Source organism: Tripterygium wilfordii, chromosome 3, assembly GCF_013401445.1.
Source record: "Tripterygium wilfordii isolate XIE 37 chromosome 3, ASM1340144v1, whole genome shotgun sequence".
Classification (NCBI taxonomy): domain Eukaryota; kingdom Viridiplantae; phylum Streptophyta; class Magnoliopsida; order Celastrales; family Celastraceae; genus Tripterygium; species Tripterygium wilfordii.
In genome coordinates, this window is record NC_052234.1 from 7,410,340 (window position 1) to 7,431,299 (window position 20,960).

At 37.7% G+C, this 20,960-nt stretch overlaps 3 protein-coding genes across 4 annotated transcripts; 2 read left to right on the forward strand and 1 right to left on the reverse strand.

Annotated features, from left to right (window-relative positions):
• Window positions 1-678: 678 nt before the first annotated feature.
• On the forward strand, window positions 679-3,301 carry LOC119995490 (loganic acid O-methyltransferase-like). The gene is made up of 3 exons (XM_038842004.1): window positions 679-779; window positions 1,401-2,060; window positions 2,654-3,301. Exons 1-3 carry the CDS (start codon window positions 711-713, stop codon window positions 2,990-2,992), a joined length of 1,068 nt encoding a protein of 355 aa, XP_038697932.1. The 5' UTR covers window positions 679-710; the 3' UTR covers window positions 2,993-3,301.
• Window positions 3,302-4,966: 1,665 nt separating this feature from the next.
• Window positions 4,967-8,138, forward strand: LOC119995570 (cation/H(+) antiporter 15-like). The gene is made up of 3 exons (XM_038842084.1): window positions 4,967-5,648; window positions 5,767-6,762; window positions 6,843-8,138. Exons 1-3 carry the CDS (start codon window positions 5,427-5,429, stop codon window positions 8,136-8,138), a joined length of 2,514 nt encoding a protein of 837 aa, XP_038698012.1. The 5' UTR covers window positions 4,967-5,426.
• Window positions 8,139-8,506: 368 nt separating this feature from the next.
• On the reverse strand, window positions 8,507-12,327 carry LOC119985657 (nuclear intron maturase 4, mitochondrial-like). Of its 2 annotated transcripts, none has more exons than XM_038829969.1 (2): window positions 11,981-12,327; window positions 8,507-11,172 (listed from the first exon to the last, which is right to left on the reverse strand). In XM_038829969.1, the coding sequence occupies exon 2, from the start codon at window positions 11,084-11,086 to the stop codon at window positions 8,870-8,872; it is 2,217 nt and encodes a 738-aa protein (XP_038685897.1). In that variant the 5' UTR covers window positions 11,087-11,172; window positions 11,981-12,327; the 3' UTR covers window positions 8,507-8,869. The 2 variants fall into 2 exon arrangements, with proteins under 2 accessions (XP_038685897.1, XP_038685889.1); XM_038829961.1 differs by having other exon boundaries at window positions 12,010-12,326.
• Window positions 12,328-20,960: the final 8,633 nt, after the last annotated feature.

Consider the following 20,960-nt stretch of genomic DNA (forward strand, 5'->3'; position numbering starts at 1 on the left):
CAACAAATTCCATATTTTCCTTAACTCTGTTGAGCTTATCTAGCTAAAATATCTCTCATTTAATAAGGAACTACTTAACAACAAAAGAAATGATTGTAACATCAAATCCCTATATTTTAACCTTTTTACACAGGCTTCTTTAGACAACCATGATTTTCAATAACTAATCCCTTGATTTTAACTCAAATAAAATCAAATTATCTACAAAACGTTCATAAAATCTTATTATCCTTACCACGTGTTTGCTGGTGATTGCATGAGCATGAAATTTGATGGGTCCCACACTGCCATGTGTGTGACTAGAGATCATTTTGGTACAAATACAAATGTAACCTCCCCCAAATATAACCTATAACTTGAGGGGCCACTCTAGGAACCTAAAGACGCTTGGAAGCTTGCTAGCTTGACATTTTTCAAGTAGCTGGATTCTATATGTCAATCACATCGTCCATGATATGTGCTAACGAATAATCCCAGCAGGAAGCCTTGTTTCCAACACACAATAATATATAGAAACCCAGCAAGAAAAATTAATAAATCGTAACAGAACAAAAAAACTCCAGCTATAACTAATGGTGCCCACATACCACACTAAGTAACTGCTCTGAGTCTCTTTTTCTTGTTCTATATATACTCTAACAAGGAGTACTGTTAGAGATGCCAAAACCTGAACTTCTCTCTCAACAAACTGTGTTGGAAACACAAGAGAGATGCCGTCTTCCCATGTTGTGAATGGTGACAATAGTGTTCACAGCTACTCCAGGCACTCCATCTATCAGGTACATGACCGATACATCCCTTAATTGTATTCAATTGATCAGTATGATTATACATGATTCGAATCCGCGCTTGATCTATCTACATGTGGTAAGAATTCTTGATTTTTGATCATCAATAGAACAGTGATCTCAGGAGTACTGGATCTGTAAAATAAGAAGGATATATATAAATACACACATATACATACATAGAGGTAGTGCTAGACTACTAGTATTTTATGTTGACTAGGTTTGAGACATCATGAAGAGTTATATATATATGTTTATAATAACATTTTTGTCTCTGCAGCAACATATGTATGGTCCTATGGCATCACAATCCAGATACACAATGAGCCTACTAGCTAGGTTAACCAAAAGCCTATCTAATTAACTATTTTCAATTGAGTTATTTACTATTTCCCTTTGTTGCTATCTATGTCTTCTTCCATTGAAAATAGGGGAATCAAAAGATAATGCACAAATATCAACAATCAAGTTGCGACCAGTCACAACCTAGCTAGCTATGTCTCCTTAGTTTCTTTCTTTCCCTAATTTTCAGACATGTTCCAATTCAAACCGGCAGTCGTCAACCTTGTTTCTGATTTGTTCCATATTTTTTCCTGGTTTTTTTTTTCGCAGCGACAGGCTGAAGATGTTGTGAGAGAGAAAATACGCAAAGCAATCGTAGAGAAGCTGGATGTAAGAAATTTTTCTTCTACTTCAAACACAATTTGTGTAGCAGATTATGGATGTGCAGTTGGAGACAATACCTTCATTTCCATGCAACATACATTAGGTGCTATTAAACAAAAGTTCTACTCTCAATGCCCTAAATCCGAGATGCCCGAATTTCAAGTCTTTTTGAACGATCAAGTCTCGAACGATTTCAATGCTCTCTTCACACTCATTCCCCAGGAAAAGCAATACTTTGTGGCTGGAGTACCTGGTTCCTTTCACAACCAGTTATTCCCAAAATCATCGATCCACTTCGCTCATACGTCTTGTTCACTCCACTGGCTCTCTGAGATGCCGGAAGGGTTGGAAGATGTCGATTCTCTGGCGTATAATAAGGGAAGGATACACTACGCCGGTTGTCCAGATGAAGTAGTGAGAGCTTATGCATCACAATTTGATAGAGACGCCGAGAAATTTTTGAAGGCTAGAGCAGATGAGCTCGTGCCCGGAGGGATGCTAGTTATTACCATGCCAGGTATCCGCGATGGGATGCCTTGTATCGAGACACCTATTGGGTTGATGCATGATTTCATGGGATCCATTTTCATGGATATGGCAAAAGAGGTGAGTCAATGATTAACCATGAACAAACAATACTAGTGTGTTTCTCTTCAGGTAAAAGGACTTCTCTGCGTCATGTGCTCAAACCATTAAAACAGATTCCTATTTCTGCTATAATACCTGCAACCAAATGTATTCTTAGGTTATAGATGGCACAAGTTTTCATGAACCCTTGGGGAGGGAAGGGTTGGGAATGGTTAGGTAGGTGAGTACCTCAATTGGGGAACTTTTCAAGGTTGTATGTCACTTAAAACCTCAAAATGAACAGTAATGATAGGGAATAGGAGATCTCAGCAGATATCCCACTTATTATAACTGTTGAGTTATATTTATAAGATTTCATGTACATCATGTGTGACATGTGGTTTCCATGAATTCACTTGAATCTTGTGCGTCTAACTTAGCAGTTGGGATAACTTGGATACCAATTGATGGGATCTTTATCATATTCGCAAAATGAAACACCATGACCACTCCCAACAAGCATAACCTTGAAGCGGCCTTTACGTCAAATTTAAGTCTCTATTTTAACATTAACTAAGCAGTATTGGTAAATTCTAGGCATCATAAGATTGAGCAATTTGTGTTTATCACAGGGATTAGTAAGTGAAGGAGATGTGGATTCATTCAACTTACCGATTTACTCCGCCTCCCCAGGAGAGATGTTGGGATTAGTAGAAAGAAATGGAGAGTTCAACATTGAGAGATTGGAGCTAGCAGACCCGACACCTCGCTTGGACGATCCGGTTGACATGGAAGCATGGACCTTGCATGTTCGAGCAGCCATGGATGGAATGTTCTTGAACCACTTCAAGATTGAAGTTGTTGATGAAATGTTCGAACGTCTTATTGGAAAACTTGATGAGCTTTCTCCCCTGGTGGAATCCTGTAAGAAGGACGCAGCTCAGCTATTTGTTGTTTTGACTCGTAAATGACACCCCCAGCATGCCACTTTACAACCGTTGGGTCAGATCTAAATTTTGGGTCACCAACCCACTCTAACGACGGGCATAATAATGTTTCTTTACCCATGCGCATCATCGTTGTTGGTTTTTTTTTTCCTTTTTTTTTTTTTTGGCTTTGTGCTCTTGCTTTGTTCCTTGAACGATTGGTGGAGAAAGTGAAGGTGGGTAGTGTAAGTCTATAAGAGATGATTTTCATTTGTGTTTGTTGACATATCTTTTTAGGTGTTTGTAATGATTATTTTTGTTTACTTTAATTGAGGTCCAATCTTTACTAACTAATTGTTAATACTCCATTTATTTATTACACTTACCTATTTTTCTTTAAAGAAAATTGCAAAATTTCTTCAAATTAAAATATTTATTTTGCACCATCTTTTTTCTTCTTTATTTTATGACTAATACCTCAGTCCGAAGTCCAAAAAAAGTATGTAAATTTTTGACAGTTGAATCATGTATTCAACTATTGGATCTTGAAAAAAGAAAAAGATAACATGTTTCACAATTTGCATCAAACGGTTTAGAATCATTCAGATTTTCCATGCATTTTTTTTAATGAGTTTGAGTTTTTTATTTAACATAAAATACAAACATTATATTCAAACTCATTGAAATTGTCACGCGCCCAACTCGAAACGTACTTACAAGAGGTAAATAAAATAAAATAAACTAAGTTCTTGACAAAATAAAAAGAACATGACTTCAATCTCCCTTCCCATGCACCCCATGATCAAGCCTCTTCATTGAAAACATCTGAAAAGTAAAATTGGGAGCTGTTAATAGACAAACCAGAAAATTCAAAACAAAAAAAAAGACTTTAAAGCTTTGTCTCTACAACCTTGCTACAATTTCTATAACGGTCACACAATAATATCAGTCATAGTACCCTCAGTTTAGTTCATGAGCAACGGGTTGGTGCCCTCAATTTACCCTTGAGGTATCAAAAAATACATAGCAAAAATTCTGTCCATATCTCATTTGACAAAACCTTCATTGAAAATATTGAAACCTTCAAATCATTCAACAAAATCTTTTGAAATTTTTGTTCAAACCTGTTGTGACTAAAAATTTTTAAAACATAGGAATCCGTCTACCTACATTTTTGCTTAAACTAAGATGAGATTAAGCGTAAGATCGATTTTCTCCAGATAGAGAACTGTCTCTTCCCCATGTCTCTGCCGCCCCTCTTCTTGCCTCCTTTATTTATTTTTTATTTATGATGAAAAGCCAATATTAGTTTTCTGTACTAATAATATTGCTCAATCTTTAGCATTCAAATAAACCTCAAAAGAATATGTTATAATGTTTGCAATATAACAACATTATTTGGTGGGCCGTTTTCTAGGGTGGGCCCGCTAGTTGGCCCTCTTTCCCAGTTCGCCCCACCAAACGAGACATTTGTTGGGGCATTAATACATGCAAAACGGAGCGACAATACCCCAAAACAATAAGTTACAAAAAATCGCTTTTTGACATGAGACCCATGTCAAAAAAACTACAGTCTTCTTTTAAATTTTTTAATGTGGGTCCCACATAAAAAATATCATAAATTTTATATTTTGCAATTTTTATAAATATTTATAAACATATAAACTTTTTTATGTATATAAATATTTTATAAACATTTATATTTTGTAACTTTTATAAACAAATTTTATATGTATATAAATATTATTTTTATCAAACAAATATTATTTTGTAATTTAAAGTTTTCTACATTAAGTATTTTATATATTAATACATATTATTTGTATATAAATATTATAAACTTTTTTTATAAAAAATTTGTGCTTAAACTAAATTATAAACTAATAAGGTATAAAATTATAATTATAAATTAATCATATTTATTCATTTATAAATATAAATATTAATTTACAATTATAATAACTTATATTTATATTGAAATTAAATTAAAAAAATAAAAAATATATATTTTCCATAAACCAAACACCTCACAGTTTATTTCACAACTTTAAATTCAATTTTTTTTTCACAACATAATAACTAGCGTTGAAAATCAACCATTCTACTAAATACACACAACATTACAAAAAAGTTCTACCAGCGTGGCAAAAACTTCTTAAAATAGAATTCATATCAGTTTGCTTTAAACCACAAAGGAGTAATGCACCCAACTGGACGGGGAACCACCAAAACTCTCCTATCTTTCCTCTTCTACCATTGTCTCTTCATTTCCAACAAAATCAATCAAAAACACAAAATTGTCTTCTTTTTCCGATCCGTCTTGTCTTGCTCGATATTTATTTCAGTTTCAGAAGAAAAAAGCTGTTCCTGGTAGGCAAATAATGAGCATGAGGAAGAAGTGTAGATGGTAGCAATGGCATAAGATCGATCAGTAGCTGTACAAATCAAAAACTATTGGTGGGTTCAGCCTAAAATAAAAATGGAGAACGAATCATATAGTGCTGCAAATGACACAGAAAACACAATAGTGTGTTATGCACCTACCATGATAACAACAAATGGAGTATGGCAGGGTGATAATCCTTTAGATTACTCTCTCCCTCTCTTCATTTTGCAATTGACTCTGGTTGTTGTGACAACTCGCATTCTTGTTTTCGTCCTCAAACCCTTGCGACAACCTCGCGTCATCTCCGAGATCCTTGTAAGTTATTTGCATTTCCTGTCAATCTAAGACTACACATATATTAACGTGGATTAAATAATTTTACGGCATCACTGTGTACTAAGATGATGAAATCTGACCTTTGCAATGTTTATAGGGCGGTGTGCTATTAGGTCCATCAGTGCTTGGGCGTAGTACAACATTCGCACACACTGTGTTTCCTCTGAGAAGTGTAATGGTGCTTGAAACAATGGCCAATGTGGGTCTCCTTTATTTCCTCTTTCTGGTAGGAGTGGAAATGGACATTTCAGTAATCAGACGGACAGGTAAAAAGGCGATGGCGATAGCACTTTCAGGCATGATCTTGCCTTTTATCATTGGTGCCGCCTTCTCTTTCCTTATGCACAAGAAATCTCAAGGCATGAACCACGGCACCTTCATTCTCTTCCTTGGTGTAGCTCTGTCTGTAACTGCATTCCCTGTGCTCGCACGGATCCTTGCAGAGCTCAAACTTGTCAACACAGAGCTTGGCAAAATTGCCTTGTCGTCAGCTCTTGTCAACGACATTTGTGCTTGGATTCTCCTGGCCATAGCCATCGCTTTGGCTGAGAATGAAACCACCACCTTGGCTTCCCTCTGGGTAGTACTTTCTAGTGCAGGTTTTGTTGCTGTCTGTTTTTTTGTTGTTAGACCGGCTGTGTCATGGATGATTCAGAGAACACCAGAGGGGGAAACCTTCAGTGACTTCTATATATGTCTCATTCTCACAGGGGTTTTGATCTCAGGCTTTGTTACAGATGCTATTGGGACGCATTCTGTTTTTGGAGCTTTCGTGTTTGGCCTGGTAATTCCAAATGGACCTCTTGGAGTTACTCTCATAGAGAAACTAGAGGACTTTGTTTCAGGACTTCTGCTCCCTCTTTTCTTTGCCATGAGTGGTCTTAAAACTGATGTTGCAACTATCAAGGGAACCTCCACATGGGGAACTCTATTTCTTGTCATATCTCTTGCTTGTGCTGGAAAGGTTATTGGCACTCTCATTGTCGCTGTCCTTTACCAGATGCCGGTACGTGAAGGAGTTACTCTTGGTTTACTCATGAACACCAAGGGCCTAGTCGAGCTGATTGTCCTCAATGTTGGCAAGGATCAGAAGGTATTCGAATAGTGATGCTACCATTAGTCTCCCATTCCCATTACACTGCACAAGATACTAATTAATCTAATGGCTTGCAGGTCCTAGATGATGAATCGTTTGCGATCATGGTGATTGTAGCTGTGACTATGACAGGCATTATCATGCCAAGTGTAACTGCAATTTACAGGCCAGCAAGGAGATTCATACCGTACAAACGACGAACGATTCAGAGGTCTAAGCCAGATGCTGAGTTAACAGTGTTGGTGTGCATCCACACCCCTCGAAATGTGCCAACAATCATCAACCTGCTTGAAGCCTCCCACGCAACCAGAAAATCCCCCATATGTGTGTATATTCTTCACTTAGTTGAACTTACTGGCAGGGCATCTGCCATGCTCATAGTGCACAACACTCGAAAATCTGGACGTCCAGCCCTCAATCGGACACAAGCTCAGTCTGACCATATAATCAATGCCTTTGAGAATTACGAGCAGCACTCAGGATGTGTTTCTGTTCAGCCACTCACAGCGATTTCTCCATACTCCACCATGCACGAAGACATCTGCAACTTAGCAGAGGACAAAAGAGTTGCCTTTATCATCATCCCTTTCCACAAACAACAAACTGTTGATGGAGGTATGGAAGCCACAAATCCAGCATTTCGATTGGTGAACCAGAATGTATTAGCCAATGCACCTTGCTCAGTTGGGATCCTTGTGGATAGAGGTCTAAGCGGGTCTACTCGCTTGGCTGCGAATCAGGTTTCTCACCATGTAGCAGTGTTGTTCTTTGGTGGACCTGATGACCGAGAGGCATTATCATATGCAAGGAGAATGTCTGAACATCCAGGGATTAGCTTGACTGTGATGCGATTCCTTCCAGGAGAAGATGCAGCTGAGCCTGCGCAACAACCAAGTGGTGACCCTACAGATCCCATAATACTAACAGTAGAAACAGAAAATGAGAGAGAGAAGCAGCTCGATGAGGTTTCCATAAACAAGTTTAGAATGAAAAACGCAAGTGATGACTCAATTTATTACATTGAGAAAGTGGTAAACAATGGTGAGGAAACAGTGGCAGCAATAAGATCAATGGACAATGCACACGACTTATTCATAGTAGGGAGAGGGCAAGGGATGATATCACCACTCACAGCTGGACTTACAGACTGGAGTGAGTGCCCAGAGCTCGGCGCAATTGGTGATCTGCTAGCATCCTCAGACTTCGCTGCAACGGTTTCAGTGTTAGTTGTGCAACAATATGTTGGGGCAGGGCAACAAGAGATGGTAGGAACACCTGACAGTACAGGTCAGCAAGACGAGCAATATGGTATTATACAGCAGACGAACCGGCGTTCACCAGCAGCAAGGGTTCACGCTGAGTATTTCCCATAACACCAGAGACTAGCAGCAGGATTTGTTCTGCATTGGAAAATAGAAACAAACAATCTGGAAGCCTCTCTCTTCTTTCACTGTGTAGACTGTACAGATGCTAATGAAATAGCACTTCAATTTACCAACATAAACTAGGCCTTTTTTTGTCTCATCAGCCATGTGATTCTTGGCTTTTAGGTTTTAACAATACATTTTTTTTGTAGTTCTACAGCTATCTAGAAATGGTAAGATATGTATGACATAACAAATAGCCTTACATATTTTTCTATTTTCTTCAGCACATTATCACGGGCAGACATGCGGCCTAGTGGTAGAATTGTAGGTGTGAAACCTAGAAATTGCAGATTCAATTATTGGAAACAAGAGGGAGATAAAGAAAGACTTAAAAAGAACAATATTGGAGTATATACACAATGAAAATTTCAACGATATGCAATTTAAAATCTGAACATGTACTTGGGAAAAAATCATTATCACAGTTTTCACCAAACATACAATAGTTGCCAACTGTTCCATGGGCAGAAAATGAGTACTGATATCTTTCAATATGCTGACAATATGGATCAAATATTCCTGTATTAACACTGAGACCTGAAAATTTGCCAGGGCAAAAGGTAACCTTGCATCTCTACACATCAGTGACAGCTTCCATGTTCTCTATGACAGCAATAGGTTGTCAGAAGCTTAGGAATCTCGCTGTATAGCTGATACTAAAAATTTATTGAAATCCCTCATTTCCATGCACCAAAATCGATAGACTGAAGCGATATATGGCCAAGATACAAATCTTTTACATGTTGCTTACACAACCCAATCCTCCTCCTATTCAAGCTGGGATGAATACAACTTGAGAACCCTGTCTTCCAGCCTGGGAACTTCTGTCTTTCCATCACATTAAGAGTGTAAACATTTGGAGCAGGATCACTGCAACCTATAACAAAACAATTACAAGGTCGGGATTGGCTTACAATTCTTGCTAGCGATAGTAAACACAACCCACTGTAGGATATACCATACATCAACGCTTCATCGTTATCAAAATCAGATCTCTCGTATTCCATCTCTTGCTCTATCTCTTGGGTAGAGGGGATTCTGCTCAATTCTACATCAAATTTTTTCTCTATTTCAGCTTCATGGATTCGATATTTTGCTGCTAATGTTCGAATGCATGATTTCCTAACTTGATCTGAAATTAGGAGCTTTACCTCACTGAAGTTGTCATACTCACAGTACCATTTAACCCAACGGCGAACGATGCCTAAAAACCAGTGGATAATTTGGTCATCATCTTGTAAAATTAGCTGAGGAGCAGTTCGAGGATATCCTGCAGATGTGGTCAACCCATATCGTGATAGACGCTTCTTAATGTTGTTCACAGGAGCAATAATCTCACATATGGTCACTGGCACAGAGGAAGATGTTGTACTTGGCAAAAGTGCAAGAGTATTAGCAGCCTCAGAAGAAACATATTCTTCAGCACATTTTTGAAATTCATAAAAGGAGTCTCTTAATTCTTGGGGTATGGCTGGCTCTGCAACATACTTAGACAAGATAAATTCCTCATTCTCTTCAGATTTCACATGAACATCTTGCATCCATATTTTCAATAGCATCTTGTACCAATGATCAGTTTCCATCCCAACTTTGCGGAAGCAGGAAATTTGGCTCAAGGTAGAGTTGCTATCTGCTAAATGTCTAATCTCTGACTCTTTGACCTTCTTCAAACCATGAGCCAACCATTTCTTCCCTACTCTAACTGTCCCGGAATCCCAAGCTTCTTGTTTTTGTGAAGCAAATAACTGGACTTTTTCCTTCAATTTGTGAACAGCCCTTAAAGCAGGACTTTCCCTCAAACTTCTTTTGATAATAATTCCAAGAAAGCAAATCCCCTGAGGACCTGCACTTGGTAATATCTCTTCTTCATTATCAACATCCAATTGCAAGAAATTCTGCAAATATTGTGTAATCTCTGATCTGAAACTAAGAGTAACATCTTTGGAACCAGAAACTACAAACATTATCTCGTCCATGAAGCGACAACAATGAAACTTTGGACTAGTATCCTCCTTGTCCACGAATACTAGATTACTACCTTTCAGCTGTCTCCTAAACCAATTCCTCAACTTGGAATGTGACTCACCAGGAATGTTGAATTGTGGTTCAAGAGCTTCATATTTCATTGATAATCTGTAAAATTCACGGTCAAAGGAGTCAAGATATATATTTAATAGTATAGGGGTCAGTATTCCCTCTTGTGGAAGACCATGGCCTTTGGGGAAACCCCCGAACTCCACATTAAGTACCTGGGCATCAAACATGCTTTGAATGATAGCATATAAGATTGGGTCCTCTAACTTCTCTTCCATTAGAGAGATCAGTTTAGCAAGGATACAGGCATTCATCTTTTTGTATACATGCATTGTAAACCACCAATCAGAACTGGAGATCTCTTTTTTAATGTACTTCAACGCTGTCGCTTCCCCCCTCCCACTCCTACAACCATGTGATATCTTAGAAAAGTAGGGCCTGTATATAACTTCCAAAACGATTCTGATGGCTTCTTGAACAACCTTCAACTTTATATTTGGAAGGACAAGGACTTCTTTCCTAGCACCTTTTGTTGAGATGGTGGAGGTATTTGCACCAACATTAAAACTCCCATTAGAGAGCTCCACTGCCAAGGAGTCAAAACAGATATTGTGATAATTTACTGATTTTTCAACATTCGAGTTGAGCCTAATACAGCTGTAAGCATCCTTGAGAGTTTCTGGAGTGGCTATTACTCTTTCCATTAGGCCTTGATATATTCCATTCCTAGATTGTTCTTTCACCCTTTTTTTGATGCGGAGCTCGAAAGACCTCTTTAGCGCCATTCTACTCTTCGGTCTTCTTTCGTCGAGACTAGACGATTCTTCAAGAAGACAAGCTAAGTTCTCTGCCAATGTCATTTTTCCAATTCCTTTGTTGATCTCATGATTGGATGGTGTAACAGTCGAATAGTTTCCCCAACCATGCAGCCTTCCAACTGGTCTTCCTGAAGAAAAACATACACAACCTAATTAAACCACGAAAATGCTGAAGTCTAAAATTATTCTCCCCCTCCTCCCGGTTGACAATCTACAGGAAAGACTCAAGACCTCCTCGGACCAAATTCAAATAACTCACGCTTTTTTTTCCTACCTTTCAATGTCTCGACTAAGTTTTCATTATGGATACCATAAATAATGTTCAAAATGATAAGAGTGAAAACAAATCAGGCAAAGTGAATGATGCGAAGCTGATATAAAGCTTGTTGGTTAACTGAACAAAAAAACCTCCAAGCATGACAAGCAAAGCTTAGGGGCTGTTTGGCTTCTTTCCTGTTTTCTATTTTCCATTTCCATTTCCATTTTTGTTTTTTTTTATTTTTATTTTCTGTTTCTATTTTCTAAGGAACAAAAAACATGTTTGGTTTGAAATATGGAGAAACTGTTTTCCATTTTCTATGTTATGTTAATTAAGCAATGTATTAAGGGGCATGAAAAATTCCCTCGATCAGGAAACCCCTTTCCTTTGAAACCTGCAAAAACAAAACCAAATCAATAGCAATTTCAACCCAATTCAATTCATTGTACCAATTCAAAAAAAAAAAAAACAGGGGCCCTAGAAGGCTCGAACGCCCCATATCCAAAGACGAATCCACTCGACCTTCCAAGCAAATTTGTAACAAATATCAAAGGAGCAAATCCTTCCAAATTATTACCCCAGATGTTTCCACAATTAAGCTAAAGTTGAAGCATTAGATGCCAATTTGTTTGGTTGATCTTTCTAGACAAATAAACAAGCAAAGATTTTCAATCAACCTGAAAAACAGAATGACCGCTAGGCTCACCGAGAATCTTCTTGACACCTCTTTGATCCACTATCTTCATCGCTCTCTCAAAGTTCTTCCCAAACAAGAAATCCAAGCTGCGCATTTTAGCACCAATTTAGCTCGAGAAGGGGAATTGAACATTTGAACCCATATCCTCTCTAAACGACGAAAACTTGAATAGCTTCGCCGTCTCGGCAGAGATTAAAGTGGAGATAGTGCCGGAAAAGACACTGATTTTTGAACAGAAGAGACCGGTTCCTAGACGCCGCGCCTTTCCGCGAGAGGGAGAACACGAAAGAGAGAAGGAATATGCCTCGCTAGGGCAAAAATGAGAGATGATAGAGCTTTTGTTGTTCTTCTCGTTTTTTTAAAAAAAATGTCTCCCAAGTTTCGCAACTTTTTGACGGAGGCGGAGGCAGTGCTGTTTGGGAGTGTTGGGACTGCAGTGAGGTGTTGTGTTGTATAAAATTGTGATGTTGTAAGGTGAGTTTAAACGGAGAAGTTGTTTGATGTATCATTTTCAAAATTGTGATGAGGTGTTGTCAAAAGCAGTTTAATGTTTGGCGTATATAAATAAAGGTTATATTAAATGAATAATAATATTAATATAAATTAACGATATGTTTATATTGTACATTAATATAAAATAGAGGACTTAACATAATTTGATAACGTGTGACAATTCACGAAAAACAAGTAATCTAGTACTACGCAAACACTTCTGCCGCAATCATATCGCGTCTAATTGTCATCTCTAGGTCCTCACCAATGAATAGTTGGTCATTTGAAGTGCTTGCTCCAACTCCGCTTGAATTGGCTTCCATACCTGAAACATGAAGAGTGATGTCATCATCACTATATGCAGTCGTACAAAATTATGTAGAACAGCGCATGCCGCCACAATCTTCACTTGAGTGGGAAATGAGTAAAGGGCATTGTTGATAATATCTGTCACTTATTTTTTAACACACTAAATGTCCGCCCAATAACCGATCAGAGAGACGAGTGAGCATGATTGAAGGTTTCCCGTGGTGTCGATACATCGGGATCATTTTGGAATACCTCAAGATGATATCTCTGTCCCCTATACGGTGCTAGAAATCCACTTCGATTCGAATATCCTGAATCAACCAAGTACTATTTTTCTGTCACATAGTTGTACACTTAATGTAAGTGACTAAACAAATGTTAATAAAATAGTAGTTTATAATAAATAGATTCATTTTCTTACCAGGGGAGGGTGGGGAAACTTAGAGTTTCCATTTACGAGAACCGTACTAAAGATTTGCGAATCATGCCGCCATCACATTCTGCATGGTCACGCCTTTTCGCCCAATGAATTGTGTCCGATCATCATTAGGGATTGCCGCATGAATGTGGATATCATCAATTGTCTCAATGTAATCCCTAAAATATGAAAAATATGTCGTTATCTTCATGTACTTCAGGACTATCAAATATGTTGGATCCCTTGGTTTGATAAGATCGTTTAACATCCGAATCAAACTGGCCATGGACTGTTTCTCCAAAATGTTGGAATCTATCCTGTATTGTTCGATTGTAGACACCATTTCCAACAGTGTAAACAAACATCCTGACTATTTCTTTGTCTTCCTGAAATGAAGTAGAAGTAATGATATATTAAAATGGTCGGACACTATGAAACTACAAAGGACACAGTGATAATAATTAAAAGGGATACGACATACCTAACAATAATCAAAGCAATCAAGTAGAATCACAGAGGAAGAATGGTCGGGTTCAATAAGCTAAAGAGTAAGTAAAAATTAGTTATGAAGCATTGAACTTCATAACCCATGGCCTAATACCAAAATAAAGCTAGTTAAGATGCCAGAATCTGAATAATTTTATATGTTTTTGTATCCAGAGACGAGATGAAGTGTATTCCAAAGAATGAGAGAGGAGCTAATCATGAAGGAACTAGAATAATGTTTAATCAAAATACTAAAGATATATGGTCCATCAAAGCACAGATGCATATTTGAAGGTATCTATATATAACATAGGTGACATGAATGATGGTAATGCTGAAAATACAACATTCACAGTGAACACAGATAATGTTTTAACACAAACAAAATAGTCAAAAACATATAGAAACAAACTGAACATCGTCATTATTCACACTTACCTTAATTCTTCTCTCCCACCAGCCATTGTCTGCAAGAATAGTGTTACGGACACTGTCCCATCCAATCCCAGTGTCATGAAGCCGTAATTTCTTCCACAATTTGTACTCCTTCTTCAGATTGTTCCATTTGTTCTTCAACTATGGTTGATCATATCGATTCCCAGTTTCTCAACAAATCCAACAACTATCTTCTGCCAACCTTCTTTGGTGAAGTGTGAACCAAGCCTACGTCATTCCTTTGCTTTTTCAACATACAAATCAACAAAAATTTTGGTTTAGGCAAAGTCCCAATTGGCCTTGTCTGCAGCTTGGATTGGTGGTGGAGGAGGTGTGGTATTACTCATACTATGTGGCAAGGCCGATTTTTAAAACTTAGACACAAAGTTATATGCTAAGGCACACAACTTTACGATAATTTAACCAAAAAACACAAATTCTATTGCCAGACAAATGACACTAATAACCAGCCTTTAGAGAAATAATATAGGTAGCCGTAAAGGAATTAGGGTCTATAAACAATTATGCATCAACAGACATTGACACAAATATTACAATTAAAACATGAGCCAAATAAGATCTGCTACCAAATATTGTTGAAGATAAACAAAGGAATCATGCACATCACACAAACGCAATGCAAACAGATATACAATTTATGTGCTTAATTAGCAGCAAGAGTCCCACGTTCCTTGACCAAGAAACACACGTATACACATACATAACAATGACAACAACAACTAAAAATTAGGTCCGCAGCCAAGACAGATTGGTACTTGGTTCGAAAACAGGAGGGCTAGGTTGAAGACTAACATTTGAGAAAAAGTATGCGCTCTGTCTCCAACAATTTCATTCAAGCAAAGCAGACAATGATGCCCTTCAAGCTAAAAATAAGAAAATTTTGAACAATGATTTGCATGATATCTTCAAAACCTCGAATGTAGAATTGAATCAATGAAAACCAGAACAACTTCAGAGACTAATTCGTACTATCTCCACAATCTAAAGTATTCTCATAAAACGGCAGTCATAATCCAAAAATCAACCTAAATATGTGAAGACCGTTATTAACGACTACAACGCACACAACATCAAACAACAAAATCAACTCTCCGTCACCAGTTTATAATCGTGAACATCAAGCCCTAACCTCGCGAACAACCAAAAGGGAAAATAAATAGAAGCAAGTAATCGATTAATACTTGATTTGAGGAGTTGAGATGTGCTTATCCAGCCATGTGTATTAGTCGAAGCAGGAACCGGGGTGAAGTGGTTGCTAGCGTTGTGCCTGTGCTTCCCATGGAGAGCGTGAAGTGGGAGGAGCAGTGTACGTACTACTGATGTATGAGGGTATTTTAGGCAGTTTACATTTATGTAAGGGCAATCGCGTAATTTTATACCATTCCTGTGGGTTGAAACATGGTTCAATGGGCTGCAGGCCAAAACACACATGAACCAGCTTCACCAAACATGCTAGCCCGTTGCGGGAAAACGCAAAGTAGAATGCGGGCTTTTAAACGTGCGGCCAAACTATATCATGAGCTTCGTATTTTCACATTTCAAAAAACGTCTAAAATGCATTTTCTATATTTTCAAAAAACGGAGGATTCATTTTCTAAAAAATAAATTAAAAATGATAAATCAAACACCATTTTCATATTTTTTAATATTTTCAAAAAAAGAAAACAGACAATGCTCAAACCAAATAGAAAATGCTCAGCCAATATTTTCTCATACTCACTCAACGCATCCAATAAAGAGGTAAATTATTCTTTTATGGAGCTTGGTATATTAGTTTTTAAGTAACATGCATATGTATATGTGACAAAATTATAACTATTGCTTTTATGTTAGGTTCCTTCTGGATCTAATGGAGCATCCAATAGAGAGGTAAATTGTTCTTTTATGGAGCTTGGTATATTAGTTTTTAAGTAACATGCGTCTGTATATGTGACAAAATTATATCTATTGCTTTTATGTTAGGTTCCTGATGCATCCAGTCCTCTTGATAAAGAATGAGGTAAGAATATAGTTGGGTGGTATTTTCTTAAATATTGTCCTTTATTATTGAAGAATTTAAGATATTATTAACTTTATTAGGATTGAGAAGTATACCACATTGCTATTGATTTTAGTAGTGCTTGGAGAGACTGTATTTTTCTTACTTAATACACGGATGTTCTACGATTGTTGGAGTTCTCATGTGCTGGTGGTATTTTTGGAACCAAAAACATGGAATCAACTATAATTTCATAGTGTTAATTGGTTTTCTTGAATTAGTGTTGGTTGCCTAAAATAATTGTTGACATTTATCATGAATTTCATTGTTCACATTGATCATCTGGTTGTACTGAAGAGTTGGCATGAGTTTTATTGCATTTTACAGTTTGGAATTTGGCCAACCATGGTGTGTGGAAATAATTTTTCAACTAGAATCTCTTTTATAAGTATTTTAGTGGAGAAGTTATGATGTGAGGCTTGTGCATCCATGTTTGTGCTATAAATTTTGGAGGTGTGGTGCATTGGCATCATGTTTGCTGGGTCTAGATTTTGGTACTTTGGGCATGGTTATGGTTTTATTCAAAGTATGCATTTTTGTGCTATTACATATTTTGCAGGGTACTAGATTTGTGGGCATGGTTATGGTTTTATTTAAGGTTTGCATTTTGTGCTATTACATATTTTGCAGGGTTTGGATTTGTGGGCATGGTTATGGTTTTGTAATCATATATTTTTGTGTTATTTTCAGGTCAGATTAAAAATGATAACTTTCAATTGTGAAGACTTTGTAACAATGTTTTGTATTCTATTTGGGATGCTTCAGAGAAGATACTTATTATGAGACTAAGCACCTATGAAAATGATTCTATTTGAATTTTATTTATAATATGTGGCTACTCAATGTTAGAGTTATTTTGTATGGTTAATTACTTGATGCATGAATTATTATTGTTTATTAAAAAATTACCTTTTATTTTACATAGAATTGATTCCTTTCATAGCATGCAAACCAGACTCAAATTTAATGATTTTTTAGCGGTAATTAAAATGGTCATTAAAGGTCTCTTATATCAACTATGCAATTAGTCCCGCTACACATTCAATGGCAAATGTTGCCTGAAGCAAATGTCGGTAAATGGTTGTACTTTTAACGACAATTTCAATAGTTGGTAAAGCTCATTGATAGGTATGATAATACCTATTGTTTTTGGTAGAAATATCCCCCTCTTAAGCTTTCTTTTGATAAATAATGAGTGTATTTATGTGTTGATTTGTATTTTGATAGGTTGATTGCGGTTTGGATGAAAAGCGACGGAAAAAGGGCTGAATTGAAGAAAATGTCCACCGACCTTCGTGTGTTCAAATAGTCATAACTTTCTGTCACATTATTGGAATTGAGCGCAACAAACGGCATTGGAAACTAGACATCTCAAGCTTTCCGTAGAACCTAAAATCATGCAAATCGGAGGTCATATGGAGAAGTTATGGTCATTTGAATAATATGCCTAGGGGTAACGCGCCTAGGCGCGCGCCTAGGCGCACAAATTGTGCACGCCCAGGATCACTCCTGCACGCCCAGTCCAGAGAGTTGGACTTGAATTTTAAGTTGTGCACGCCTAGGATTGCGCCTAGGCGTGAAAACAACGCGCCTAGGCGTGAAAAGCAATTTTCTGGGGTGTTTTAAGTCGCGATTTGTCCGAGCTGCGGGGGATTTTGAGACCTAAAACAGATTTCTGGAGAGCGAAAACAGAGGGGGAAGGTGATTCTTGGAGCTAGGAGGAGAGATTCTTCAACTCCACTTGGATCTACTCAACTCATTGGGTTTATTCATGCCTTTCTCATCTATTCTCTTGTGTTTTTCTCTCATTATGTGTAACTAAACCTCTTGTGCCAAGGCTAGGATGAAGCCTTGGGTTTGATGACTTTGTTTATGACTTGATTTACATACATATGAGTTGATTTGGGTATAAATCTTGTGTTTCTATGTTTGATTGCAATTTCTTCATGCTTGTGGTGTTTGGCCAACACTTTAGGTTTTTTGGATGAAATTGTTTGGAGAATTTGCTTAGACAATAATATGTCAAGTAGATTATGCTTCTTGAAACACTTGATTATGAACGTGTCTCCCTTTAATTAGGTGACAATTTGTATGAATCCTAATCTCCATAGAACTTCATGAATTCCTATGCATGTTTAGACCAATAAGATGACTAGAATGTATTTAGGAATATCCGACCTAGACCAATAAGATGGCTAGTAATCGATTTTAGGGAGATTTGGCTTAGGTGCGCTAAAACCGACTTAGGTACGGATTCGTTATGCCCGAATTAGCAAATATGTGTGTAAATTTATGTCATTCCAAGTCATTTCCCAAGGGGGATTCCGAAGCCTTGGTGTTCATCTCATATTTGTTAAATCATCTCATTTGCATTAGTTGCATCCTAATTCTAAGAAAATACCAAAAACACTTTGCTCTTTGCTTGTTTTAGTTGAATTACCAAACCAAACAATCTTGAGTTGAATTTTACTTTTGATTGCATTGTCCATATATACATGCAAATATACATTTGGATTAAACATAACACCGTCCCTGTGGATTCGACCCTTGCTTATCATTGTGCTGTAGTCGCCGACTAGTACACTTGCTAGTAAGGTTAATTTAGACCCAACAAGTTTATGGCGCCGTTGCCGGGGACGGTTGCTTATATTTGATCCATTCTTGTTTATATACATAGATACTTACATACTGAGTTTAGCTCTTTCTTACTGGATAATTAGTGATCCTTATACTTGTCTTTCTTGTTTGTAGTTCATGCAAGGAAGACGTTCTCAAGATACAGAAATTCTTCCTGTCGATCTAGACTTGGAACGTGCACGAAGGAACAAGAGAGACAAGGATTTTCTTGAGGAGAAATCTTCCACTCGTTCTATCTCTCCTCCTATATCCAGCTCTAGTTCATCTAGTGACAACATTTTGGGAGAACATTCTGAACAGGAGAGCATGGCTGAAAATCGTGAGGAAGTTGGCAATAATGCCAACAATGCAAATGCTCCGGTCACCATCATGGACTACTCTATGCCACAATTTTCTACTAGACAATCTTGCATCATATTACCAACCATTCCGCCAAATCTATCTTATGAGCTTAAATGTCATGTGATTAACATGCTCCCATCATTCTCAGGAGCGGAAAATCAAGATGCTAGTGATCACATTGATAATTTTCTGGAAATTTGTGGCACTCAAAAAATTCAAGGCATATCTGAAGAATTCATACGGTTGAAGCTTTTTCCTTTTTCTCTTAAGGAAAGTGCTAAGATCTGGTTCAAGACTTTGCCACCAAATTCTATCACTTCTTGGGATCAACTTTCTGCTAAGTTTATTCAGAAGTTCTATACTCAGTCAAGGACACAGAGGCTTCGGGATCAGATTTTCCATTTCAGGCAGAACAAGGGAGAACCACTTTTTAAGGCTTGGGAGCGATATAAAACTTTATTGATTGGTTGCCCACATCATCAATTCTTGCCATGGCAGATTATATCATACTTTTACCAACATCTGGCTGATGAATGCCGCCATAGGTTAGATGCAGCTGCTGGAGGAAATATTATGGCTAAGGAACCGACTGAGGCCAATGAAATTATTGAGACTGTGGTGGCAAATTCCTCACGATGGGATAATCGTGATCTTGATGCTCCTAGACACGTGGTTTATGAGGCTAGTGCTTCAAATTCAGAGATGGCATCTGTGGCTAGGAAATTGGATGCGGTAGTGACTTTGTTGAGTAGAAATCTGGAGCCTTGTGGCATTTGTGGAGGCACCGATCATCCTACTCATGTATGTTCTAGAAGTGGGACATTTCCTGAAGCGGAAGTTAATGCAGTTCAACCTTTTCATAGGAAGCAGAATGATCCCTTTTCTCACACATATAACCCAGGATGGAAGAATCACCCTAATTTCTCCTATGCTTCACCCCAGAATTTCAATCAAGGGCCCAGACCTTGGCAAGCTCCACGACAAGAACCACCTTCTCAAGATGCAAGGAAGTTTACTATGGAGGACCTTATTTCCCAACTTGCTCAATCACAAGTCACAATGCAACATTCCCAAGCAGAGATGAGCAAGTCAATGACTCAGTTGCAACAAACTGTTTCCAGTAATACTCAATCTATTGCAAAGCTTGAAATGCAAGTAGGACAACTTGCTCATGCCTTGAGTGAAAGACAGCCAGGAAAGCTACCGAGTCAACCTGAGGTAAATCCTAAGCAGTATGAGGATGCTAATGCTATTACTGTTTTGCGAAGTGGGAAAAATGTGGATAACAAGATTGAGTATAAAAAGCTTGAAGGTGAGAATCATGATGAGCCTATAGTGGTGGAGCCAAGTGCCTCCAAAATACCTCACGTTGAGAAGGAAAGGCCGGAAGTAGAAGAGTATGTTCCAAAAGTGCCTTTTCCATCTCGTCTTGCCCCAGCTAAGAAAAGCAAGTATAATCGGGATATTTTTGAAGTTTTGAAGAAAGTGGAGATTAATATTCCACTCATTGAGGCAATTAAGTCTATTCCCGCATATGCAAAATTTTTGAAGGAGTTGTGCACTAACAAAAGGAAGATAGGTGATCATGAAGAAGTATTTCTCTCCGAAGAAACGAGTGCTATTTTACAAAAGAAGCTCCCGCCCAAATTAAAAGATCCAGGTAGCTTTACCATTCCTTGTATTATTGGAGAGAAAGAAATTGAAAAGGCCTTGATGGATCTTGGTGCAAGTGTAAATATCATGCCTTATTCTGTTTACACTACTTTGAAGATAGGTGAGTTG